We start from the raw sequence: 27,819 nt of genomic DNA, 5'->3' as shown, positions 1-27,819 counted from the left end.
GTGAGCCAGCCGTGCTCCCCACACACTGGGGAGCTCAGTGGCCAAGCCCTGTACCGTGGCTGGCATCTGCAGCCTGATGTGCGAGGTGGCTCAGGACATATCTGCTGGGAACTCCCTCCTGATACAGGAAGCAGAGGAGTTCAACTGCCTTTATGCTGCAATGACAAAATTAAGCTTACAGTACTGTTTCTACAGGGTTTCTAAAACAGCTTAAAAGACAAAGACAAAGGACGCTGTTTTCCCTTCATTGGCAAAATCAGATGTGATTGCACGTACTCAGCTGCCTATCAGTCAACAGAGAAACTTAACAGCAGCTCTAAATGTGTCACAATGAAATTTAGAGTCCAATTGTATGAGGGCATGCTGAATACCATGGTAATGGGAGCTGCATGCACAAGGCCAAGTCTCTGTATGTGACTTCCTAAATTCCTGCTAAATTACTGCAGCCCCTCTCTAAAACTCCTACAGTCCCTCTCTTTGTTGACAATAATGCCATTATAATTGGCCTACTAAAGCTGTATGGATATATTCAGTAAATCAGATATGATAGTATGCAATACAGCCAGGCATTTGCCACTGTAGTTAAAAATGAATGAGTTTGATACAAATTTTCCCAACCAGACCTTCACATGGCCTAGAAATAACATGAGATTTGATTGCACAATGTATCTGAGGTTCTCAAATACCAGTCTTACTGAGGCCTCCAGAAATTAGTGTCTCATATCCTTATTTCATATTGTGGAGCCGGACCTGTGGCAAGGAGCTCATAGATCTGAAGGACATTTCAGATGAGATCTGCCATGAATAGTCAAAACTCCCAGCTTCCTGTTCTGAGCATTAACAGCATGGCCATCCTTCTCCCAGCAGCAGTGTTAAGTTTCTCATTCAGAATAATAATTCAATTGCAGCAGTTGAGAAAATACAGTGGAATTGGATTCAGGCACTGGAAAATGTTGGCAATACCAGTGGCTCAGAGAACTGTCACAGAATCAGGAGCTGCTGAGAACATGAGAGAGTTGCTCAAAAAGTTCCTATGTATACACTTTCCCATTTGCTTCCTTTTCTCTCCAAACATTCCTGGAATGAGCTGGTAAATTATTGGGCAAAGCATATATGGTTTTTATTGGTGAGGGGTGTGTGTGCAATGTTAGGAGGTGAAAATCAAACACGTGCCAAAATTGAACTGTGACCTCAATTCACAATGGTATTTAATCCACGTGCTCTTCCTCCTCTTTGAAATAAGGTACTTTATTTTCTGAGGGTAATATGGGGCACTGAGGTCCAGAAATGTCACACTTCCATATGTAATAAAATTATAATACGTGAGAACATTGCAAGCAGTGGACTTTGTCCTTTCTTAGTTGATAGAAAGACAAGCAGTGGTTTAAATCTCTCTTTGCTTTGCACTTGCCATCATGATGCATTTCTCTCACACTTTTGTTTTCTGGACTGATTCCACAAGACTGCTCAAATTGCTCTAGAAATAGCTGATAATACTTAATTTGGACTATATTTTTTTTGTGTGTATGGGTCAGTGGGACAAGGGATCACTGAAAAACCATTCTAATGATGTTATCAGTATCTGAACTTACTGAGCATTCGTCTGATTTTGTCTATATTAACTTAAAATGACAGATTTCTGGTGGCACGGCTGAATGCAAAGAATTCTCTGCTAAACCACATGACATTATTGATGTGCTGAGGGTTTTTAAAAAGCCAGAAGAGAATTATGTTTGTGCTGTCCTCATCCAGATTCTGAGATAAAGCTGAAAGTAATGACATGCTAATAAAACAGGAGGGGGAAGCTGGTGCAGAGTAGTTGCTGTGTCAGCATGTCGGCTCTTGATGCAATCATGGGAATGCTCCTTGAGCATAGTTAGAAATGACATGTTTAGTGTGAGGCCACTTCCAGTTGAGATGAGCAGTGGGGGTGGAAGAAAAATGAACAGCATTACTTTTGTATAATTTTGAAGACTTTCTCCCTTTGTAAATAGTGTTGCATCATTTTTCTAGTGTGTCTTACAGTATCTATAGAAATAATCTGCTTTTCCTCCTCAGCTGTTATTACTTTCTGTAACAATTTTTCTTATGGCCAAAAGGGTTCATTCTAGACATGTGCTCCAAGTAAGTACTGTGGTCATCCCAGTTCTCTCATTTCCAGCTCTACATGAAGAAATGAGAGAGCATATAGGTCTCACTATGGAAGTAATTTTAAAGTCTGATAACTTTTACTTGTTCATTTGGGTTTTTTGACTTGGTTGAATGACTGTATTTGAAAGAATACACAGAAAATCTTCAGACTTCAGGCCTTGGCAAGAGCAAATCATACCTTATACATAAGGTTTAAGTTAACCCCTAGGTAAAAGTTAAAGGAGCTAGATGTAAAAATTTTGATATACCTGTTTCACATTAGAAAGATCAATCCTGTTTACTAGAGGATAATTTCTGAAATGACAGTGAAAGGGAAACATTCCAGCAATGTTAACACAATGTGAACAATCCCTTCCATCTTTTCACTGAAATAGATTTTCTTTTAGAAAACAAGCAAAAATAATATCCCTTCCATCTATCTCTGTAATACAGAGACATATATAGACTCATGAAATACAGCTGAAAGAGGGACATAAAATTATATATATGGGAATAGTAACAATTGAAAAGTTATTCAGGGGTTTTGTGGCTTGGCTTTCTTTTGTTTTTTGGTTTTCAATTTTATATAACAACTGAAACTAAATTTTGAGAATCGATTATGTAATAAAATTTCTCTTATCACTGTTTGAAATTGTAATGCATGTGCTGCTGTGCACTGCCATCTCCTGAAAGGAACAGTGCAATCTTTATTGTATCTTAAAACAGTTTTTGTGTAGAGAAGTTAGATAGTCTAATGAATGAGGCCTGAGTTTCTGAAGGAAAACAATCTAATTCCTGCTTGGATGCTTAGACAGGAACTATGTTTAGAACTAATTTTTGCAATTCACCTGTATGTGTTTTCCTGTGGAGATACTCCTACACTAGAATGTGTGTGATGTCATTTCTGTGAGGTAGTTTCTTTAAAATGTCAGATACAATATTGGTTGCAGGAGAAATTTTGAAATTTGCATCTGAAACATGGAGCTATAAAAACATAAGCAGCGGTCAGAGCAAAAGTGGAGGCATTGTACTCAAGTGAGAAAGAGCAGCATTTGTGAAAACAACATTGAGTTTGATCTAACCTAGTCCCTTACATTTCAGATGCTGATAGAGTTAGGATTTGTTTCAGGTTGAGAAACTGGAGAAGAAGCATAGGAGTTTATCAGGAATATCTGTGTGTGAAAGAAAGAGAAGATTGTCAAGAACGTTTCTCTGTTGAGAAACCTTGATGGATTCACCAGCCCAGGATTATCTTGGCAGCAGCCAGTGAAAGGGCAAAGGTGCTGAAGGGGATTTTTATGATGACACATACAAGAGAAAACTAGTTACCTGGGACTTTGCTGTATCCTCTACTCAATAAATGACCTGAATTGTTTTGGGGACCAGGCCAGGCTTCAGATGACATTTCCCATCTGTTGAATAAGAAGCTGTACTCGGCAGTGTTGGCTGGAAGATCTTTGTTTTGCCATGCTGTTCTGCAACACAGTTGACAGCTGTCCTGTGTGTGTGTGTATGAAATCTGTGTATGTTCACTTCTTTACAGTGTAGCATTTGTGACAGAATTACTCTACAGGGATAGAATTTGACTAATTACTATAATTATTTTCCAATTCTTTTTTTCCCTCCTTAATTTTACCCTGGTTACTTAGTAGCCATCCTTCAAATGCTTGCAGGGCTATGTCATTATCACCAGTATAGGCGTAACCCCAAAATGAAGCCTTTGTGGGTTTGGTTTGGGTTTCATGAGGTTAGAAACATGTTTAGGCATGTCTTGGACACAGTTTTTTGTCCCCTTAAATGCTACATGTATCCACAAATAGCTGTCTTTGTGGAGAAAACAGGGTTTGTAACATCTTGCATACCAAGCATGTTCTCAGCCATGTGCAGCTTTGCTTTATGGAGCTAAATAAAACAAGGGAAAATGGAACAGGGGCAAGGGGAAAAATGAATGTTCTCAGCTGAGATTTGCACAGAGATGACAGGTGAATGAGGTGGAGAGGTAAAGAACAGCTGTTCCAGATGGTAGGAGCTTCAGGAGGGAAAATGCTGGAGTCAAAGCGGTCAGACTGTAGGAGGAGATGATGTTCATGAAGGATGAGTGGTGCTGGCAGGGAGATGAGTGTGGGAGGTCAGTGGGAAAAACACAGTAAACACTTTGTATGAAGTTTATTTATCTTAAAGTAGCCATTTCTTCTAAATGAATTGCAGTCAGTTCTTTCCAGCACTGATTGCAGGAGTTTACCTGGAGTCATCAATGATCGCTATTTTCTGTTGTCATTGTCTGCCTCAACACATTCACTGCCTTAGCTGAGTTCTGTACTGACAGCAGACCCTCAAAAATAAATAAACACAGTTTTCAGAAGTCTGATTTTGAACCAGCCCTTCTGTCTCTTTAATCTACTGCCTGGAAATGAAAGCTTTTAAAGGTGCTTGAAAATCTAACAGCCTTGATTTTAAGGTTTTAAACAATCTAGCATTTGTCATAGGACTATAACAGTGTAGTTGGAGCTTATTTCTGGATAAATAGTTCATACAAAAAGAAAGCGTAAAATAATAGGAAATCAGTGATGTTAAAGGTGATCCTATGGTTTAAAGAAAAAAAGCTTAAAACCTCTGGATCAGTCTTGGAGCTCTTTTTCAGTACACGTGAAGAATTGGCTAGATGAGAGTTGGATACTCTCACTCTGCCAGCTCCTCTTGAGTGTTTTGGTTCCCTGTTTACAATGTTCTGTGAAATGTTGTGAAGAAACAGACAGAACATTCACTTTCTGTGAGTTTTTTAAAGGCAGAACTTATTTTAATTAACCATTTAAATTTAACTTACTGGCCTCAAGAGTCAGACAATTAGCTGGAACTGTTGTTTTGCAGATCCTATAGGTATTACACCTGAAATAATTTATATTGGCTGCTGACCTGTCTATTGATCATGGGTGACAATTCTACCTCATTTACCCAGTGCTGCTACCATTTTAGGCTTAGTCTCACATTGTTTGAACTTCATATTTTTTAATTGTCAGTAGACATGATGTTAAATGTATATCCTAGCTCACTGTAGTCATTCAATATATTAAATGGCACTTTTGGAAGAAACTCAATTTTCGTTTCATGGCCGTGTTCTTATACAGATAATTTGCTTTGTGCCTAACTGTTTTTCCCCCAATATTTCTAGCTGGAATTAATGCTTCTCTTCAATTTATGTCTTAAATTATGTCAAAATGTAAAAATTGTGTATATTGTGAAGCAATTTCTGGGCTCTGTATAGAGAGAACTGCTCTTAAGGAGTGAGAAAGGGATGATGTTCTAGCAAAAAATGTCTTAAGTGCTTATGATTAATACTTTGGGATACTGCAGGTGAAAGGTGAAATGTGATTTTTGTTCTTTTTTTTCTGCACAGGGGCGATTTTTGATGAATCTGCCAAAAAAGATGAGGAAGTTTTTCGAATGGCAGTTGCTGATCTCAACCAGAATGATGAAATCTTACAAACAGAGAAAATCACATGTTCAGTGACATTTGTGGATGGCAACAATCCTTTCCAGGCGGTTCAAGAAGGTAGGACAACTGAAGAGATTTCTTGCTGTTGTTTTTGCAGTGACATGTAAAATATTACCCTGATAGTTTCTTAGCTTTATGGGAATTCGTAATTTTTGTTGGCTCCTTTTTTTTGTAATATCAAATAGCACATTTAATTTTGGATTTAGCTGCTTTGGTTCGTGTTGGTCATAGTGACTTTTAGCTATAAAGTCACCTTTTATCCATTTTCTATGTATAGGCTGTTGAAATGTGATAAAGAAGTCAGACACACTTTGCCTACATCATTCTTCTTTTCCAGCCTGTTTTGAAGATACTGTCAAAATGATGACTACTTCCTTCTACTTTTTCATTTAATTTTGTGCAACTAATGGCAATTTGTTGGGAAACATAGGTTGTTGTGTGGGTAACTTTTTCAGCCTGCACGCCTGAAAAAGTTACATGTTTTAAAGGAAGGATGAGAAGATAACCTGGTGACTCGAAAGTTGACTGTGTCCAACATGATTTTGTTCTTAGCCTGACCTTTGTGTCATTCCACAATTACTGGACAAGGGATGACGACACTACTTTGGGCTCCTGTAATAGTGGCAGGACGATAACAGAAAATAATATTTGAAATCCCTCTGAGCTGGATTAGTAAATCACTGGTGTGACTGAGGAGTTATCTGGAAAAACAGCTCAAGAAGTCTTTAGAAGTACGAATTCAAATTTGGGGTTTAAGCATTTGTTATTTCTTTGCTGTTCTGGTGCACTAACAGCTGCTTGAGATGCCAAAGTTATTTACTGAAGGTATATTACCAAATTTTTCTTAACAACAAAAGTAAATTTTGATGATTTTCTATATCATTATTGGCTCTGTATTGACATTGAGATTTAAGGGAAATACGCAAATAGTTTCTTCAATATTTGTGTAGTCAAAGGTTTGGCTTCAATTGGTTATTGACAAGGCAATGCTACTGAAAAAGCCTTTAGTGCTTATTTTGTTTTTTTACCAATGATATTCTTAATTTTTTGCCAATTTAGTAATTTAGTCAATTTTCTTCTGTTAAATTTTACCAGTAGATAGATCTGTGTAACAAGAAGTATTGCAGTCTGTGCTTGATAGAACTGAAGCAGAAAAAGAAGTGATTTTGAAAGTATTCCGGTTAGAATCAATTCCATCTTTTTCCATCTGGAAAGGCTAACATAGAAACTGGAACTACTTGATACTTTTAGAATTCAGAGGGGAAAATGAGTAAGTGAGCTCAATCTTTTTAAGATGCTTTCTACATTTTTTCTTTAATTTTTTTTAAATCCAGGATGGATGATATTAGCTGATGCTCTGTGGATAGCATTAATTAACTCTGAAAATTAGCAATTAATTTCCTGTATCATTGTGGTTGAGTAGTTGCAAACTATTTAATGAAATTATGCTTTAAATACAGTATTTATTAGTGATTTAGAGAAACTGCAAGTGTCTAGTAAAGTAGAGCATTCCAAAAGAGTTAATGACCTAATATTTCAGTATTCAATTATTTATTTTATGCAAAAGTTGTGTTTGTCATTGTTGAAAGTATCTTGGTATAGTCTACATTTGAAATGTGAATGGATCAGATTTGACATAAATTTCATTACCATCTGTTGGGGAGACGAAAGGTCTGTTGCGATATTGATGAGTTCACTATTTTCCAGTAAAAACTGTTTCTTGTGAATACATGGTCAAATACAGCTACAGGCCTAGCAAATATATTCCCTATCTTTTAAGGGCCCTGTGTTTTGCTTGGAATAATCCAAGTGAAGAACAAAGGTTTGCATCTTTTGCCCGTACATATCTGTGACATTTTGCTTGTTAAAGTATTTTACCACAGTTAATGTGTTTTGTTTTAACTGAATACAGGCAGAAGCTGCAGTGTAATATTTCAGTTACTTTGCACCAGTTTCTTGCCTTTCTCCTTTTCTCTGTATCTTTATATCACTCATCCTCTGCTCTTAATTATATTTCTAGAAACGTTAGTAGCACGGAAGGGGACCACTCTAACTTTTGTCACATATTATGTGGTTTATAACTTTGACAAATGCTTACCAAAATGCACTGTACTAAATACCAGAAAAAAAAAAAGTTCATTTAAACATTCAGGCCATTCCAGTCTTTTATTTGTAAAAGAATTACTAGAATGAGGCTAAATCTCATATTTTTCAATGTGTGACATTCAGTATTCTCAAACTTGTCTGTTTCATGCAAGCGTGACCCTTTCCTTGGAATCCTAGCACTGAGCCTGAGGTCCATGGAATCTCCTATGAAGCAGAGCCTAATGTTAAAAAATATACAATTTATTTAATTTATTAATTGTTTGTTTTAATTGTTTTTATATAAACTGATTGAAGTTTGCATTGTTTTAGGCCACAATATCTGGAATTCTTTAAGGTCTTGACTTTTTTTTATAGTATAAACTACAGAATAGCCTTTAAAAAACCCAACTTTTAATGCTTGGTAAAATGCTTATTTAAAGCATTAGGTCCATAATAACAGCTTAAAATTGGTCTAAAAATGGTCTAAATTTGTCTTTAAACTGCCCTTTTCATCAATAAAGAAAGATAAAGAATTTGCCTAGGACTGTGAATTTCAAAAAGCCAAGAAGTCATGAGCAAAGACCTCATGAAACAAGACGTTAGGTACAGAGTTATTTTTCGTAATGCAGTAATGGACAGCCTGCATTATTTCTTTTATTTCACTTTTAGTGAAATTGGCAAGTAACTCCCAAACAATGTAAACAGAAATACTCCGACACTTCCTAATGATTTTGGGATGTAAAGATAAATAATTTGAGAGGATTGCCAGCTGTGCAGTACTGTGTTGTTCTCTCTGAATGTGCTTTTCATAAACTATTACAGTGCCCTTAAATGTCTTCCATTTGTACCTTAGGGCATCTCATTAACAGCTCTGATTGGGGTGATGATACTATAGCAGAGCTGAGTGGTTTTATCCTAGAAGACCTATGAATGACATGCCCCATAATATCACTGGAAGTGCCTTCAGGGACAATTTATAGGCATGTTCCAGTGCATAGAAATAGGAGGTGAAATTCTTGAAGTTAGGAAAGTTAGTCTTCCCTTCTGTTGGCCACAGAAAGGGCCAACAGCAAGTGTGGTGCATCCCACGCCCTTGTGGAAGCTGCAGCCCAGTCACTAAGTCACAGTGATCCCTGTGGAAATGTCCAACATGGCAGGTTCTTTCCTCTCTTTCTTTCTTTCATCAATACAAAATACTGCACAATATTTATAGTTCTCTTCTGTGCAGTGTCTCAAAATATTTCCTTGCTTGTGTGGTTGAGAGAGGAACAATATTGTGATTGGCTTTTTTATGCTGTGCCCATGTCAGGTACCACAAAGGAAAAGCAGAAACTGAAGTTTTCTTTGTACATAGACACAGAAAGAAGTTGGGATAGTCAGGTTTTGCATGGTGGCAAGTCAGTGATTTAGTACTATGAAACAAGGAATTATGAGCCAGATCCATAGTGGTGCTAAGAATGTGTTTTAGTATGATCTTTATTTCCTTTTCCGTGAGACTCCAATTTACAGCAGTATTTAAATAGGGACGGGACAGGACTTCAAAAGGTTTTGAGTTCTACGTACACTTAAACTGTAATTATTTTTTTATAAAAGACATGCTTCTCTATTTCTTTGCAATGGACTCTTTTTTTTCTTTCACTGGGAAATTTGATTGAAATAAATACAACACTTATTTTCTCATTTGTCAGAAAATTACTCTGTTCTCTTATCTTTCTCTTAGTTTTATTATGCTTGTGCTTACTTCAATACGTTAATAATTAAAGTTTTAATTTAATGGTTCAGAGCCTGCTGTTTCCTCCAGTCCTTAATTTATCATTAGTAATATGACATACAGTAGCTGAAAGGTTGATATAAAATATGTGATGGCCTTCGTGTTTTTGTGGCAAGTGGGGGGAAGGGGTGGCTTTGGTAGCTTGGACCAAAGGTAATAGCTTGGCTCATGCTGACACACGTCCTTGTGCAGCACAGTTTCCTCAGCCCTCATGCTGCCATTTCCACTTGCACACCGAGAGTTATGGAGCAAACTCTGCAGGAGTTTGCAGTGCTTGAGGCATCCACAGCATCTGGAAGGTAGTCAGAGCTCGGCCAAAGATGTGCGTCAACCTTGGAGATCCATTGGCAAATATGTGCTTTTCATTTAGTGCTGGTGGGGTTTTTTTAATCTTACTCCTTTCTCTTAACTCTTTTTTTTTTTTTTCTTTTGACAATATCACATTTTACTTATCTTGAAAAATAATTCTACAGTAATCCAGTATTTTCTTCTATAGGTTACCTATAACACATGACAAATAGATTTGACTGATGTTGTTTGAAATTAGCTTTGCTGGACACATTTTCCTATTGCAATCAGAAATATGTGAGGCTTATTTTTCTTTTTTTTTCCTAACCCAACCTTTTTGTCATTCAGGCTAGTCACCAGAGTATGCTTACAGACACCAACTCAAGCCTTCGTAATGGCTTTTGAAAGCTTATTGTGATCAGTGAAGTAAATAAGGCAGTGAGTCATAACTAAATGGGATTCAGCTGTAGAGTAACAGAGGTTTGTAGGGCAGCAATATGTATGAAGGTCACATGCAGGATTTTATTCAAGCAAAGTTTTATGGTCAGAAATTACAACCTGATGGATACATCTGCTTTGGCCTTTGGGACTAGATGAGTGTAATAAGGTTGTCCTTTCCCATTTCTCTGATCACCATAGAAATCTGTTTAAATCCACAGATTTCATGGCCTGCTAAACTTTCTTTCACTTTGTGTCACTTTTTTCTTCAGATTTCTGAGCCTTCCTTGTACTTTTTATTAACCAGTACATGTTCAGTTTGAGATTAAATCTTTACAGGGTTGAACTTCTTCACTGGCCCTCCATTTTATTTCCAATATGCTTTTTTATTTCCCAGTAAAATGGATTTTGATGCAAAAAGATATACTGAGGAGGAAAAAAAATCAAGCAGGATTTGAGCTATAAAAAGTCAAGGAAGAAGAGGAGGAGAAGCATTTCAATAATGATATAAAAGTCCTTTGTAAAATCAGAAACTGTTGGAAGTGTTTGCAATTGCAAATTTCTTGTATCGTGAGCACTTCAGAAAATACGGTGGGAGATTGTTTGAATTACCTGTCCTCTGTTCTTTCTCATAATGTACCAGCAGTTGCAGCACTTGGCCCTGTTCTCAAAGTACTGGGTGAGGAGCCTACTACTCTTACACAGCCTTTGTTCTCATTTTAGTCTTGCTAACCTCACAAAATCAATCAGATCTCCAATCTGCATAAATGTACCATGGGAGTCCAAGTGTCGACAGCTTAAGAAAAGAGATGTTGCTACACTGGTGATAACATCCTGACAGTTGAGAAGGCAGTGGTTGCATGGGAGAAGATCACAGAGAAGGGAGGAGTGAGCACTGATGGAACTAAAAAAGGGACATGTAATAGAGGCTTAGTTTAGGATGAGCAGGATGCACTTTTAACATATTTTCATCAACAATTTCAAAGCTTTTGTAACCTTTCTTTGCCCGGAAGTAATCTACTCAGAGCATACTGCAGGCTGTGAAAGGAGACCAGATTTATTCTCACAAAGGCCTCAGAGTGGTACAGCAGATACAGTAATTGCAAGACTTCCATCGCTTTCCAGCCTTTGGATTTTGAGCCTCCAAGTTTTCCAGTTCCTAATTCTTTCTGTAACAATGTTTTCTTTGGTTGTAAGACAACTTCCATTATCTTTGTTTCCAGTTTAAAAGTAAAATCTGGCAGCTGTAAGCTGCACTAGACTTTCAGATACTTGAAAATTTAAAAAATTGTTTATATTCAGCTCTGAAAAAGTCCCCCAAATCCACATGAATTTAAATAGAAAAAAAGAAATTTTAAAAAAATCAGTCTACCAAGAATGGCTTTTTTCAGGATAGCTTAAGCAATGTGAGAAATTAAGCTATAGATATTAAGGTGGTTGAACAGCCTTCTCTGCCATAGGCTTTCCAAACTGCTGAGCCAAAGAGGGGAGGAAAGAGGCTTACTCCAGTGCAAGCTAGGGCAAGATCCAGCCATCCTTTCTTTAGGTGCTATTATCCACTTTGTCTCCCAGAGTACCTAAACCCCACTGAATGTACACTTTATGAATGCTGCATGTCTTTGCTGCGGTTTAAGGAAAGAATACTAGTGTTTCTATGGAAACCACTTTTCTTCAGGTGACCAGGAGACCTGGTAACATCCCCCGTTACACTGCAATGCATTGCAGCATTCAAATGCAACGCTGTGACTGAAGGTGCTTATGTGGGGCCACACATCAAACCGAGGACTTTGGTGTTTCAGACTTTGCATTACCTACCACGCTACTTTTCTGGGGTCCTTCTTCCCCCCCTCTGCTTTCTGATGACTTGAGAACAGCAGGACTGATTTTCCTAACGCTGATGCCATTTACCATTTTCAGTTGCCAAAGTTTGGCTCGACTTAATTTTTATGGCAGATTTTGACATTTTTATCAGAGCTTCCACTTTCAAATGACAGGCAAGAATTTTAATAGGCTTGCAAGAAGTTCCTTCCTAGGCTGTTGCTTGAAAAGCATGTGACTGTGAGACTTTTAACCTCTAACCCCTTTTATAAAGGTGGATCAAATAAATGAATAAATACACACTGGACAAATGTGATGCCTTTTGATGGTGAGGTGCAGAGTGAATTTTATCACATTACTAAAGGAAAAGCTGGACAGGCTGCTATTCTGCAAACCTAGATTGGATCATTTCTGGTTTCTCAATAGACATGTTTCCACTTGCAATTCACAAGTGCCCAATATGTGTTTTCATACATTAAGCACAGAGCTTCAGTCTGCTGTGTTAATGTACTCTGACACACTGCTAAGCGTTTACTTTTAAGAGAGCTATGCAGATTGTGATGTGATTAAATAATATCAGTAGTACGTTTAAACGTTTAAAGCCACTGCGCCTGGAGGGTTTTGGGGTATTTTAACAAACAAAAGCATAGAGACAAAGGAAATGAGAGATGGTTCATCTTCCTAGATGTCAATTATTTAACTAGCACCCTGAGCTATTAGTCCCCTAAAGTAATCTCCTTAAGTAAGTAATGGACACCCTTTCTGGATTTTCTTCTCAACCTTTTGTGAATAGTGTCCACTAAAATTACTAGAGCAGTCAATCATCACTGCCCATCCAGACATGTATATTCCCAGACAGGCCTCACAGCCTGCAAGCTTGCAGCAGGTTGTGGCAACTACCAAGCCATGAACTGCTGCATTCAGCTGTTTTCTGCTCTATTGAGTCCTCCTGAGTCCTCTCATAGTGTTAATTGGAGATTTTGCTTTTCTTTCTGCTGGCCAAATTCTAAGAATTAAGTGAAAGTCACCAGGTCCTTGTTTCACCATACTGTTTAGGTACAAACATGGATCTGACTCCTTACAGATCCATATTTGCTGCATCTATCTATGTCAGTGCTTGTTTAAAAGTCAATAGAGTTAATTAATTTTAATAAATTAATTTCTTAATTTAGTTCTCCCCTTTTAGCTTTCCTTGCACTTCTTCATTCTCTTCTCAAAAATATTTTGTTTCATTTGCAAGCTGGTTTTGTTATAATCTGTTAGTTCTTTGGCCACTGTAGTCATAGTAAGTACTGTGTTTGAGGCAACTGGGTATTTGTGTGCTTCAAATAATTTTATACGCACTCCTCTCTCTCTTTGTATAATCAGAGACAAAGTGTACTTTATGGAGGACAGTAGTGTTTTAAAATCTAATTTTGGTAATGAGGAAATGAGCCATGACAACTCTGGAGGTGAAGCCTGAAGTGAATTATGAAGGTCATTCTCTTAGATGGGAAAATTAATTATATTTTAGCTCAGTTCCTTGTTACTTAGACCCTTTATATTGTACACTACCAAGTAATTTTGACTAAATACCAATTTATGAAAAATTATCTGAGCAAAAGAGTGCAGTTACAAGGACAGATTTTGAAACTAGGAAGAGTTTTATTAAAACACTAATCATATCGGAAAACCATAACCTTTCATGCTATCTTTTTGAAAGGATGTCTGCTGTGGGATTTTGATGCTCATTCATTTTGACTGTGGGTGGGCCTTCAGCTTCTGTGATTACAGGCTCTTCCGAAACTCATTTTTCTCCTTAAAATCCAGTATTTTGAAATTTTTCATTGTGTAGTCTGGAGAATACCGAAGTGAGCCAAGCCACTCTGAAGGATGCAGCCACTAAGTGCAGCACTCGCAGCGGGCAGATGAAGCAGGTAGCATTGACAGTAATTAAAAAACATTTACTCTGAGTCTGAAATAGACACTGGAGTCTTGCAGAGCCTTTCATGTTCTGTTGACGCAGAAGTGGGAGCTTGGCCTTGGGATCTTTATGTAAGGGTATAAGGAATTAACACACGGGGCTTAACTTGATGTGGAAATTAAGCATGTGCTTAAAGGCTTTCCTGAGCAGGGATATACTTAAGCAATCCCAAATCAGTGACTTAATTTTCTTCGTCAGCTGGTATTCATTATTTTGTTTACTTTAAGAACTCATTTTCTCCAGAAATTTGTAGATCTTTGCAGAACTTTCACATCCTGCACCTCTGGTTGTCCAAATGTGCCAGGTGGCTGTAGCTCCTCTGGTATTGCTGGAAGCAGAAAATATGGCCGCAGGTCATGGCTGTGCCTTGTGACATCTGGAAAAAAGTTTGAAATGACAATGAATCTTCCCGAGTGCCAGGCCACAAAACACAGCTAAATAAGTAAAAGCCTACAGAGGTTTGGCTTCTGACATTACATTTCACACTGAGAGGGTTATGATGTACAGGGCTTGGTCATCAGAGTACCAGAGAGCTGTACTCAGAAATTGCAGTTTTATGTTACAGGTAAACAGTTTATGTTCCTCCCATCCCTTTGTGATCTGGTGCAGGAAAGGAAGCCAGCAAGAAGCTACTTTCTTTTCAAAAATATTATGTGTCTTTAATAGCAAGCTGTGAACAGTGGCAAGCCGTGTGATAGCCAGCCCTTGCTAAGGGCACAGGAAGAGAGCATGAACTCCCTGTTCCAGGTGCAGCCAGATGTTGGAGCAGCTTGCTGTAATGTTGGATGCCAGGAGCTGAAAGTAAATGATCATTAGTTGTCAAATACAGAAAAAACAGCTGCCCTAAGAGAACTTTTGCACTTCTGAAATGCCATTTCAGTGAAAAGGGATACCAAAAAACTTTGTTTCCTGAACAGAGAAGATGAGTGTTTCGAGAAAATGAAATCCATTCAGACTTACCAGGAGTTTAGAAAAAGAAAAAAAAATGTTGCCTAGGTTGCAACAGTTGACATTCTCTCTAACGGGTGCAGTCTGAAGAGTGAGGTGATGCAAAATAGCGACTTGCCATGACATTTGTGAAGAGGCTCATTGGTTCTACTCAAAACACGAAATTTGAGTTTTTTCCTGAGGTCTTTGCTAATCCTAGTTCTCTGATACTAGAAAGGAAAAGGGAGTAAACTGGTATAGACGAAGCAATGTTGCAACTTTCATTTGGATATCATGCCTTTCAATGTATTTTTCGTTCTTAATTTGGCACTGGTGGATCAAATGCTGAGCCAAAATCATATTCTTCTGTGTGCTTGGCTCGTTGAGTTCCACGCATTGTGGAGTAGAAACTGGTTCCTGTGGTGAGAGCAGGAGACAGTCTAGAGATACCTGTGCAGTACAGGAGCAAGTGGCACCTAGCTCAGCTGGGTTAGCCAAACACAGTGACCTTGATTTAGAATAAAAATAACAGTGTAAAACAAACCTCTGAAAGCACTAACTTAAGAAAATGTTCTGAAGTTATGTTCTTTGTTGTCTTAGTTTACATGGCATTAAAAGATGTATTGCTCTACCTTATCTTTATATTAAAAAAACCTCCAAACAAACACAAATCAATAAAAGAACTATGCAGAAAAACATGTTCCTGTATTCAAGACTTTTCTTCGTACTCTGTTAGTAACAACTGCTTCTTTCTTAATAAAAAAATTATGTCTTTCAACAGCAGATAACAGCATTATATTGAGAGTTACTAGGAATTCTGTAGTTGGGATGTTTTTTCATTGAATTTCATTTTTTGGAGGATTAACATTTTAAAATAAGGTCAGCATCCAGGGAAGCTTCACGAGCAGTTATTGAGTGGCTCTATGAGTCCCACTCAAGTCATAATTTTTTAAGCATAAAACATTTATCTTTTTCAGTGTTTCTCAATCTGCCATAGAGAATTGAGCACAACTAGTTTCAAAACTCCAAGATGTACTTATTAAATATATTTGGGCATGCCAAGATCACAACTCAAGATTTTCTGAGTTCAAGTTTTGTGTCAAGTCCTCAAACTAGGTTGATACACGTAACACATTTTCCAGTTCACATATGTTTCTCCTCCCTGTGTAATTTTTTTTTTTTTTTTTTTTTTTTTTTGCTGTTCAGACATTCATTTCATGTGCAGTCTAACTTGATGAGAAAGTTAGAAATTTCTGTGTATCAGCAGATGTTCCTTGCGCAAGCTCCAGGGGCTACAGGTAGTGAATATAGTGGATCACCTCCTACTCCTAGCCAGAACAGCCTCCGGAGGAGCACAGATGGTATCTGGAGCCTCCTTTGGCAACTGCTGATGCTCAGGCTCTGCCATGAACTGTGCCTCAAAGAAGAGTTTTGGACTTTACGTAGTACAATATCAGTTGCTGCTACAATTAGGATGATTTTGGAAGACATGATTCTTTGGTCTAACTGATCAACAAGTTCACATTCTGTGGTATTTGTGAGGAAAGTACCTTGAAAAACAACCATTTCAAAGTGGAAATGGGTAGCTGAAATCAGCAGCTTCCAAAAGCATGAGAAAGGTATAGTCCTTTCTGTGCTTGTTGTTAATATTAAGGACATTCTTAAAACTAGTTACTGCATCAGTTTTTAAACTTCAAATTATTTTCTGGAGCTTCTACCAAAATAATAAGAGCAAAGTTTTGTTATTTTACAGTATTAGTTTGTTACTTTAAAAATTGTCACCTTGTAAGAGTTGGTCCCATGTATCTTCTGTCAGGGAGTTTTAAATTCCATATTTTTCTTTTTTTTTTTTTTTTTAATTACTTGGCATTTTGAAATCTTTTTTCCTGGGTGTTTGTGCTCTGTGCCTTTGGCTTGTTCAGTTTGTGCCTTTATAGACTGTAATTTGGTACTGCAAAAGGTGTTCTTGAGGAAAAAATTGACATGATCAAACATGGTGCAAAGTTGCACTTACCTCCTGCATTAATGGGAAGGGAATTTAAGGAGAAAGGCTCAACTTCTCTTCCTATCACCAGCAGTAATAGTGACTTGAAAGTTTGTTCCCTTTTATTCTTCATATCTATTAATGTTTAATGCAGGGACCAATTCATGTAGAACACTCCTCATTGTCTATTCATTGGCTTCAGGAGTTGGACTTGGTGATCCTTGTGGATCCCTTCCAACTTGGAGTGTTCTATGACTCTTTATCTGAACTGGAGAAGTAATTTATTTTGCAACATGAAAAAAAAAAGTGATATCAAAAGTGTCTGTGGATGAATGATTTCCTTTGATAATGGAAAGCAGAATTTTGAGTAGTTTTCCTTCATGGGAATTCTTGTATTGCTAAACTGTAGTATCTTCCTCCACAGCTTCTAGAGAACTGCTTGAGCTTTTCTTTAAGGGATGACCTCCTCCATTCTTCTCCTCTTGCTTAGTTTATTCTTGTTGATTATTTCTGGATGGTCATTTTTATACCTGGTAGTGCTTGCTGTATCTGGCCATTTTTGATGACATGATTATATAAGAATCAAGAACAAAAGTACTTGTCTTTATCTGGCTTTATGAAAACCAAAAATTCTTCATTCTAAATTACCTCTGAAAATCAGTATGGCTACTAATGCTTGGAAGCATCTGGCTCAGCAAATCTTTCTGATAAGTTGAGTGTGATCAGTTGTGCGCAAGTTGAAAAACATTATGCGTGAAAAAATCTGTGGGCTCAACAATGTGTCTGCTACAGTGATTTTATTCAATGTCAAGGCCAAAAATAGAAACAAAATAGCATTAATGTAGATACTGTGTTGGTTGCTGTAGTATTTTCTGTGTGTTGCAAAATTTCCTCACTGCTGAGATCTTGGTGGGTGTCACTTCTCAGTAGAATTAATTTCAAACTTAAACTCAGATTCTTCCCAATGCAAAAGGGTGTTCAGTTTTAGTAAAGGTAGCTGAAATACACAAAATGTAAGAAAGGTCTGTCAAAGAGCAACAGAAGCAATGTAGGAAGTGAGACAAACCGATATATTTTTTTCAGAGAAGACTTCTTTCTCACAAATTGACAAGTTGAAGCATGCTGCTGATGTGTAGGAAAATAGTGAGGGATGGTAAAAAATGAAGAATGTGGAAGCAACATTTAAAGATTTGTTCATGCCTTTCCAAATGTTGTTGATAAGTGTGTTAGAATGCAGTGGTGTTAAGACTAGAGATTTCGATAAACTGTCCAAAGGACAAATGCAAAAAGTTCGTGGTGGCTTTTTTACTGCTTTTTCTAGAAGATGAAGAAGCCAATTAAACAAAAATGTAGGTATTTACTGGCCATATCACAATAAAAATGGCTTGAAGATCTCCTTCTCAGATTTTGAATGGTACTGGTGATATGGAGCCACTTGGGAGGCGGTACAGGTTTTGTTGCAAGACTCACATTACTTACATAAGAGGACTTGAACGTTTTTAAGGAACAAACATCCCAGTGTGAAGTAAAAGATCTTGTAATGCAATTTTTGATGAGATGTCTGCATCTCAGGAGATCTCTTTTTTCTCAGCCGCAGATTTACAGAGTGAATGCAAGTTCTCTTATCTAGGAAATTATTACTTCAGTTTTTTAAATTGCTCTGTTTCTTGAGGTGAATTAGGATGGCTATTTTGGTTTCAAACAATAAGTGTAAGTCTTTATAAACGTACTACTGTTCAGACTTCACAGACTTGGAGAACTTTAGAAGTTTTGGGGTGACTGTGTGCGGGTACTGGAGGGGCTTGGCTGCCTTTTCGATTACATCAAAATAGTTTAGTTCTAAATAGTTGTCTCCTGGAGAGAGCTGTGTTCTATAAAGGATACAGAAAAGCTGGAGAAGGAAACAGCAGAGATTTTTTCTGTATGCAAGAACCTTTCTTTTTGGAGTCTGGAGAAAAAAGGATTGTAGACTCTGAGGGCCTCAGTTGTGACACACAGAACTTATGCAAAATTAACCACATTTATATTAACTGTAAATGTTTATCAAGCAAGAGTAAATTATATCATCCCAAGGTATAAAAATGTATTTATCTGGCTCTTTTGTAACAGGAAATGAAAAAAACCTTTAGAGAAACATGAAATGCACCTGCTTGTCATGACTTGAAATATTTTTCGTCTAATGTGCCTGACTAATTCAGGGTCTTTTTTTCTTCCTCTCTCTCAATTTCTATTGAGGACTCACAAATTCTATTAAAAGAGTTGAAAAGCTAGCTCCCATGGGGTTGGGTTATACTCCTTTAATTGGTGTACGGGTCACAGAAAGATATGAAGGGTTTAAGCCTAAGTCTCTAGGTCCCACTTTCAAAATGGAAATTGAGTAGAAAGCCATGCCTCTAACCACTGTTGGACTTTGCAGAAAGCCTGAGCAATGATATTGCAAGAAAGGGACAGGTTTGATTTTTTTCAGCTAATACAAAGAATCTGAAGATATGTCTTTAAATCAGCCATGTTTATAAATTCTTGATATTTATAACCAGCAATGCATTAATATATTGCTATAAGAAAAAGAAAAGAAGGTACCATAGCTAGGAAAAAAAATTGTTTTGGTTAGAGATAGACATGTGTGGATCTGTATGGAATATTAACTAGTGATAAAATTGTTATTGTTACCAAGGCTACTAGAGTATACTCGATGTTGTCTTCAAATGCATCAGTAATTTTTTCTGTTAAACCTATCATTGTAGCAGCACTTGAGCATTTGAAATAGACATTTCCCAAAGCTTTACCTGGCATAAAAATCACTTGGCAGATGTATCTGCCATGCACAGTCATTACATCTGGCAGCTGGAATATATATCTGGATAGAATAGATTGCAGTTTTGGAAATATCAGACTTTTGGAAAGGTAAAATATAGTTCTCTGATGTTATGTTAAACTTGGATGACAAGGAGCTTTGAAATGTTTACCTGCTTCTGGTAGCTTGTTTGTAAATTCTTTTAGAGCCCACAGTCTGCAGTCAGATTATTTCATGAATTGTTTCTTTATCTGTGGATTCATAGAATTTAATTTTAATAATATAATTTCGTATTTCGACTCTCACTATAGAAGTATGTGGAGCATAAATATTTAAATGGCCTGCTTTCTGAGGTTTACCTTTGCTGTTTCCAGGCTGCCTCTTGAAATAGTTGAATCAGTTTTTGTCTTTCTGATGGCTGTGTTCTGGACATCACTAAATTTGGAAGGCGCGCATGATCCTTGGCTGGGTTCCCTATGGCAGATCTCCTCATTACAGTTCTGCAGGGCTGTGGTTATATGGACTAGTAACAAGACCTTTACAATGCACCAAAGGGGGTTAAAGGTTACTTTGTACCCAGAGGAATTGTGTTAAGCTAGGATATGAATTAAAAGAGAAATAACCATGTGTGATCTCACCTTAAGAACTGCTAATTTGGAACAAATTTCTATGCAGGTAGTGCCTAGGCTGTTCGAATTTCAGACTACCTGAGATTAAGTTTCACCATAATGTTAGGAGAACATAGAAAAGAATCCTTTAATGTTTAGGACATGATGCTTTGATTTTCTTGTTGCCTACTATTTTCATGTGTGTAAATAACTCATCTAGTTTGGAGAAGATGGGGGGGAAGAGGGTTAGGATGGAGCAGGAGAAAATTTCATAGTGCTCCTTGATGTGGAGTTTTCCTTTCTTTTGGTTTAGTGTTTTGCTTGGTTCTCTACTTGTAGAACATGACATTTTGATCAGCATTTAATTTTCTGCAGAATAAGTAACTTAGATTTCATTCCAGACAAACTGTCTTGCAAACTTACCTAGCAGCTGTTCTATGCTTCGCTGTCATTTCATGCAGTCTTGCCACTCCAGGTAAATAGCAGTTTATACAAAGACTTATTTTGGAATTTTCTAAAATATGTTATGAAATATTTCTTTCTCCATAAGTCAACCTGAAATTTAGCTCAGCCTTTTCCAGTTATCGGAATCACTGGTACCAATTATAATCTCTTCTCTGAGTCTACAGTTTTTCATTATTCTCTTTGTGTGGTTGAAGCTGCTGTGAGAGCCCTGTAGTTACCAGGTCACCCTCCTTCAGTATTGCAGTAGTAACACTTTAGTGTTGCAGAAGATCTCTGCTATTTCAATCTTTATTTTAAAAATTAGTACCAGCATAATAGCAATTATTTCCTTGGCTAACTTTTAGGATTCTTGAATTATGGACACTTAGTTTTACTAATTTGGAAGCATTTGTTCTTGGTGAATGAGATTGTTTCAGAAAATGATAGAAATATATACTGAAGATACATCCTTTTAGGAATGCTAGTGCTCTTTTTTCCCCGCTCTCTTTGTGCCAGCCAGCAGCCCAGCCTTCTTCTCTGACTTCCAGCATCAGTGGTGAGGCTGTTCTGAATGGCTGTCCCCATGGTCTGATGATGATCCGTCAGAAAAAGCAAGGCTAGGATAACAAAATGTAGATGTCCAAGTAGAAGAGACAAATCTTCCCCAGCCTGAGTGAATACCACTTGCTGTTGATGAGTTTTGGAAGCTCCTGTGAGTGCCATTTAGATTAATGTGTGTTGTTGAAGGACTAAAGAATCCAGGGATAAGAGTAGAGGAGAGATTTCAGAGGGTAATTGCTATCACTAGAAGGGCACTGTACCTAAGCAGCGAGAATTAAACATCCTTGAGCATCGTGAATCTGTTTCATTGCATTCACCCACTTCCTCTGGCATCACATTCTGGTTGTTTTCTACAGCTGTATAAACAAATTAGATCTGTTTATTCTAACTAAAACTCTGAATACAGGGTAGTCAAGCCCAAGTTTATTGCCTGATCCACCTTTTGCTCCTTGCTCTTCATTATTATAAGAGGGCAAGAGAGCTTCATGTTTTATTCAGTTAATACAATGTATATTTAATTTGCATTTTTAGTGTTTTCAAAGGTGAAAGATAACTTCAGCAGCCATGAATGTGGTAACTTAATTGGTTGCAGGGTAATAATAGGATTCTTGGAAATGGCTTAATTGGGAAATCATGCAAAGCCTCAAACAAGTGCACTGGTCAGAAGCTCACCTGTGCTGCACTGCCACACACCCTCACGAAGTAGCAGGGAGTTACAGATGTGCAGCTGTCTCTGTGTTGCCTGCTCATTTAATTTCAAAGGTTTGCAGGAGGAGAAACAAAACCTAAAGGGATGAATAGAGGCTACCAAGGCATACTAAACACTGCTGAATGCTTTCCTTAATTTCTCTGCCCCTGGGAATGGTTGGGGTTATAATTTTCCTTGTGTACCTTAAAAATGGAGGAACAAAAAACGGCCTGTATTAAAAGGTGGTGTACAAAGTTTGTGACAGTGAAATTTATTTGTCCTAATGCAACCTCTGCCTGTGGGATCTGGGCTTCTAAGGCAGCAGCTTTTACATGCGTGGGTTATGTGTTATGAAAAATACCACAAAAGATGGGAGAGGAATACCCCAGGATTTTTGATGGCTAGGGTCTGCCTTTTGCTACATCATTCCCAACTTAGAGAGAGGACAATTCTATCAAGAAAAAGGATCTGTATTCTCCAAATTAGATGCTACGGTGATAATATTTTCAACCAGTTAACAAATATGCAAAATTTTCTGAGTGCAAACTCAGAAGGAACATCTTTTTAATCAAATTCAAGTTGGTCCAGAGAGGTTATTTATCTGCAGTGTGTAATTGTACCATTCATGTTTTATTGAGCTGCTATTACCAAAATAGAGTTCACTTAAAAAACAATACTAGATACTGTTTCTACAATGTTTCTTCACTGTGGCTGAGTGTTGGCTTTTTTATGCTACTTTTATCATTGGTGGTAGATGTAAGACTCTGTTTTCTTAAAACAGTGGGTGTCAGCAAAGCTGGCGTCTTAGTACTGAACTACATACACACAGAGGAACTATATATGCTTTCGTCTTCCAAGCCTATTTCTACATTTCATTCCAATTTGCAGTTTGACTAGCACCTAATATACATCTTTTACTATTTTCTCTAGAGCTTCTAACTTTTTTTTTAAATTCTTTTGAAGTGTTCCTGAAATGTGAGATTTTCTCGGTGTGAAGGTACAACATGGATATGAGAATAGCCAAAGTGTCTAAACCATGATTTTTGACCTGAAGTGGGTTAATTTTCCCAAGATTCCTCTCCTGCCTTTTCCTACAGTGATACATGTTTTTTATTATTTTTGTCCTTCTGGTGTACTTTTTACCATTTGGAAGCCCGAATTGTGAATGTACTCATTATTACTTATCTGAAGTTGATGAAGATGTTCTGTACAATGTGCGGGAACTTGGTGTTTTGTTCACTAACCTTCTCCTTTTTAGACAGATTTTAGTCTGCTTAACTCTGTAATTTTCTTGGCATAAGAATCACCAAAAAAACCTGAAAAGGTGGGTTTGTTGTGACTCACCAGATCAAATATCCTTGCACCTCCTACCTCCCCCTCTTGTAAGCCAAAATACGCACATAGACTTGGCATGGGGATGATTTCATTGAAAGCACCGATTTAAAACTGCATCATAATAGTTTCAACAGCATCCAGCTGTAGTGTGTGTAACCAGTTTAATCCTGTATGAATTATTATTTAGATAAAGGTTATTAATTGCCAGCTGCTGTTCAGTTAATGGCAAAATGCCAAGAAAGCACTCAGAGGCCTCCCTGTTCACCTATCTGTTGTAGGGAGTCAAGTATTTGGCTTTAAAGTAGAAAATGTCAAAGAAATTTTTCTGCCAGGCTTTTAAATTCTTTCAATTATTCTTTCTGTTAATAAAATGCAGATTTGCAGCATTATTTTTAAAGTCCAGATTAAGGTAGAGATGGAGGAGATAAAATTGATTGGGAATTGTATCAGGACTGCTGTGTCATCCCACTTCCTAGCTATCATTAACATTATTATTATAGGTACATTAGTAATAAACTCCAGTAAAAGCTGTCTCTAGTTGTGGCTGTTTTCCTAAGCCACTGGTCTCTTTCGAAAGTTACTTAATCTTTTATTGCCTGTTCAGTGATTATTTCTGTCCATGACTTTTTATTTCTTTCCTCCAAGAATATTTGTCTTTGCAAGATGTTACCACAGAGTGTAATAAGGTTTTTTTCTACTAACAAGTTACCAAGGCCTGCTGCAAATTGCATTATTACAGCCTATGCAGGGCAATTACCTATTTAAAAATAGGAAGAGAAAAATCAAGGGAGGGCAAATTTATTCTCATTACTGTTATGCTATTTGACAGTTTTAATTTTTTGTGATGAACTAGCACTTTCAGATGAAAAGCATCAGAGTCTTTAATTCTTCTGTGTAAATTGCAGTGTAGGATTCTGAAGGAAGAGCAGGATGCTTTACCGAGTAGCTTCCAAACACAAGTGATAACTTCCTTCAGCAACTCTTATATAGCAATGGGAGCCCTGGGAGGAGCATCCAAGGGCTAAATCAGCAAACAATCCCATAAGAAGCAATTGTGGCAATTTTACCCCAGGGTGGACAGACACAGAGCTTCTTTAAATGTGCCTTTCTTTTTTGTTTTATTTTCTTGTACAAGAGGCCTGAAGGATGCCATGCAGATATAGTTTAAACACTTGTAAAAAGGGTTTCTTTAATTTATAATTAAAGAATATCTCCAGGTCTGACGCTTTGGTTTATAAAATGGCATTAGTGGATGTCATGATCATGTTTAAAACAAGCAGCAAAGCCCTACATGGGCTTTTTTGGCAAAGGCAGCCACTGTTAGGCTGTTTCACTTGTGATACAGGTTTTTTCTTGTGGAATTACACTGTTAAGTTATAGCCAAATAGCTCTATGATAAATTTTCTAGGTGAAAATATGGTTTCACAGGAGATTTTATCATTTGGAACATTTTTATAAGTAAATGCCGTAAGGTCTCGAGCAAGAGCCCTTAAAACAAGAAGCTTTATTAAAAAAACTATAATGTCTAGAGAGACCATATCTTTGAAGCTGTCCTGATAATCTTGGCACAGAATAATTTCTTTTTGTTGCATCTTTTATTGATGGGGTTTTGCTCAAGATACGAGCATGTATTTACACTCCATGATGTATATAAATAAAATGGGTCACAACAGCAAACAGGAGGCTTAGCAAACACTTTGCAATTTTTGGTATGTGTATGAAGCTATTATATAGCTGTATATTGTACAACAGTAGTGCTTTAAACCATTTTTCCAGCTAAAGCTTTTAAGTTGTCTATGTTAGTAGGCCACGTTGGAAAATGAAAAAGAATGTTGGTGTGGAGAAGAGAGGAACTGGCATTCAGCTTGTTGGCTTTAATGCACAGAGAGTGACAACAGGTTGGCTCCTAGAGGAGGGAGTTCATGGTTTCTTCCTGTGGTAGTAGGTTTTTCCCCATTGATGCTTGAAGTTCAAGACAGTGTGATTTTGTATCTGGAAAGTTAAAGAAATGTCCAAAACTGTTGTTTACCTGGGTACCTTTGAACCTAATTTAGGCTAGTTCACCAAAGAATAGGGGGAACTTGATCTATTTCCATAAGGAATTGTAGGGTATGAGGAGTTGTTCTGCTGTACTTTAGCTGTGGATCCATATAACAAAGAAGCCCCACAGCCCTGGGAAAGAGCTGAACCCAAAGCTTGGGATATATCACAACTTTCTGTGAGTGACTGACATTCAGGATACCATTAAATGTAACTGCAGGCAGCTTTGTGTTGCCTCACTCTCCCAATGCAACAGTTTTAGACTAGATGGACATACTTTATGACACCTTCCCGCCTCATGCTACTCCTACATGGAAGGAGCTGCTGTTTCCTTTCATCTCATCACTTCATTCATTACTGTGTCTGGTTGTAGGAAGACTTTACATTCAACTAGGTACACACATAGCTGGCAGCACAGGAAAAGCATCTGAAGGTACAAAGAGTTGCTGGAAACTAAAAAGTTTTCTGATATTCTCCCAACAGGAAGAGAGAAAGGGAGAAAAGAGCCATGACGTAGGTATTTTTGTGAACGAGTGGAAGGAATGGAGTAAGACACATTGGCAACCAAATGACTTGATTCCAGCAATGGAAGGAAAAGGAGATAAAAAAGTGTGACACATAAGAAATTCTTAAGAATGCTTGTTGTATTTCCACTTTCAAAATCTACAAATAATGTCTTTCTTTCCCCCACTAAGGTATAAACGTCCAGTGTCCTGACATAAGTTCACGTCATTGCATTACTGGGAAGGAGGTAAACTTTTTACACCATCAAACCAACGTGTTGCTAAATCAAGAACTCCTTCCAAAGCATTGTAGAGATAGATGTCTGTCATAGGTTAGCAAGCATAGTCCCGGAAGGGACGTCCTTGCTAAGGGGTGCTTACAGTTTCCTCTGGGAACTGATAGAACCTATCAGCTGGCCAGTTTGAATATGGACAATTCTCTAAGCCACTTAAAGTTGTGATCACCTCTGTGATCCACATTTAAGAACAGGCAAACTCCCCCCCAAGCTCTCTCTCGTTTCCGGCGCTGGCACAGGTGGCTGCGGGCCCCGTGTGGGGGCCAGCGGGCCTGGCCAGGCCCTGCTTGGGCCAGGCCGGGCCGGGCCACGGCCATCCTGGAGCCGATGGACCTGTTCCAGCCGTGGAACCCCCCCCACTGCCTTGCCATGGGCAGCCGGAGCGGCTCGGCTCTCCCCCCTCTCCACTGCGATAAGAAAAATCCAACATTCCAGCTGCAAAGCTGCAAGGCTGAGGTGAGATTAACCCTTTTATTGCTGTGAAGAGCTGAAAACCTGAGGGAAGAGAGAGAGGAGATGCTTAAAGCTGAAATTCTGTTGTGAAGCTATGATATATCAGAGTATCCTGTTGTAATTTCATGAAGATATGGGGGGTGGAGTGTTCAACTCGTGAGCAAAAGCACCTGCGCTGAGATAGGCAGATGCTGACGCAGCTGTAATTTCATGAGAAGTTTGGACAGGGAGAGATGAACCAGATGAGGACTTTTGCTCCAAACGGGAAAGGAGAAAACCTCAGTCCGTAGAGATGAACCAGATGAGGACTTTTGCTCCAAACGGGAAAGGAGAAAACCTCAGTCCCTAGAGATGCTCCCAGAGATAGTCCTAAAGATGAAGATGATGAAGACCCTTTGCTCCCAGGGAAGGAGAAGGGCCTCTGTTTTTGTTTCTGAACGGCTCAACCTTAAAATTGTACCCCAAAAAACTTCAAGAGTGGACCCTCGAAAGCAGTTGCGGGAAAAGCTGCAAGTCGGGGGAAAGGACTCACACGCAGGCAGAGAGACTCCTCTTCCTAAATGGACTGAACAATATTTGGAAGTGGGCGGCTGTCTCGTTGTGATACTGTTTTCATAGCATGAGCAAGAAGAGACTTCTCTTTCTAAATGGACTGAACAAGGTTATTATGGAAGTGGTAAACAGACTGAACATCTTAAGGGTTGTCTTTTTACATTGTCAGTGGGAGAAGGGAGGAAGGTGGGGGGAGGAGGAGAGTTCTGAAGGTGGTATAATTTTTTTTTTCTTCTTTTAGGTCTGTTAATAAACTTCTTTATAGTCTTTCAAGTTTGGTGCCTGTTTTGCATTTCTCCTAATTCTTATCTCACAGAAGATAAACAGTAATGAGTATTTTGGACCAAACCACTACAATGTCTCAGCTCTACAGACATTCAGTAGCAGATGTCCACACAGGAGAATTGCCAGGGAACACCTGTATTTGCTGCACATGGCTTCCTGTATTTGCTTCCCGAGCTTCTTTTTATAGTTGTTGGGCAGAACTTTCAGTGCCAAGTCCCCATGAGCTGCTGTATGGCTCCATGCTTTTTTCCTCCAAACTCTGGTTTTTGTTGCCTGCTCTGGGCTTTTCTTACTTGTTGACTAAGTGAATATTATTTGACCATTTTTTCTCTCTACCTATATCTCTCTCTCTCTCTCTCTCTA

The 27,819-nt window shown here is 38.0% G+C and overlaps 1 protein-coding gene across 1 annotated transcript in view; it reads left to right on the top strand.

Annotated features, from left to right (window-relative positions):
• Positions 1-27,819, top strand: part of GRID2 (glutamate ionotropic receptor delta type subunit 2) — a 473,900-nt gene that overhangs the window by 135,974 nt on the left and 310,107 nt on the right. Inside the window, exon 2 of the mRNA XM_042050040.1 lies at positions 5,525-5,680. Coding sequence (XP_041905974.1) covers positions 5,525-5,680 — 156 coding nt within the window. The remainder of the gene's footprint in view (positions 1-5,524; positions 5,681-27,819) is intronic.

The sequence above is a fragment of the Corvus kubaryi genome, unplaced genomic scaffold, assembly GCF_017639235.1.
Source record: "Corvus kubaryi isolate FWS band 111438036 unplaced genomic scaffold, C.kubaryi_AGA036_p1.0 71, whole genome shotgun sequence".
NCBI lineage: Eukaryota > Metazoa > Chordata > Aves > Passeriformes > Corvidae > Corvus > Corvus kubaryi.
Note: the sequence above shows the minus strand (reverse complement) of the source record. Positions and strands in the feature narration are given on the sequence as shown.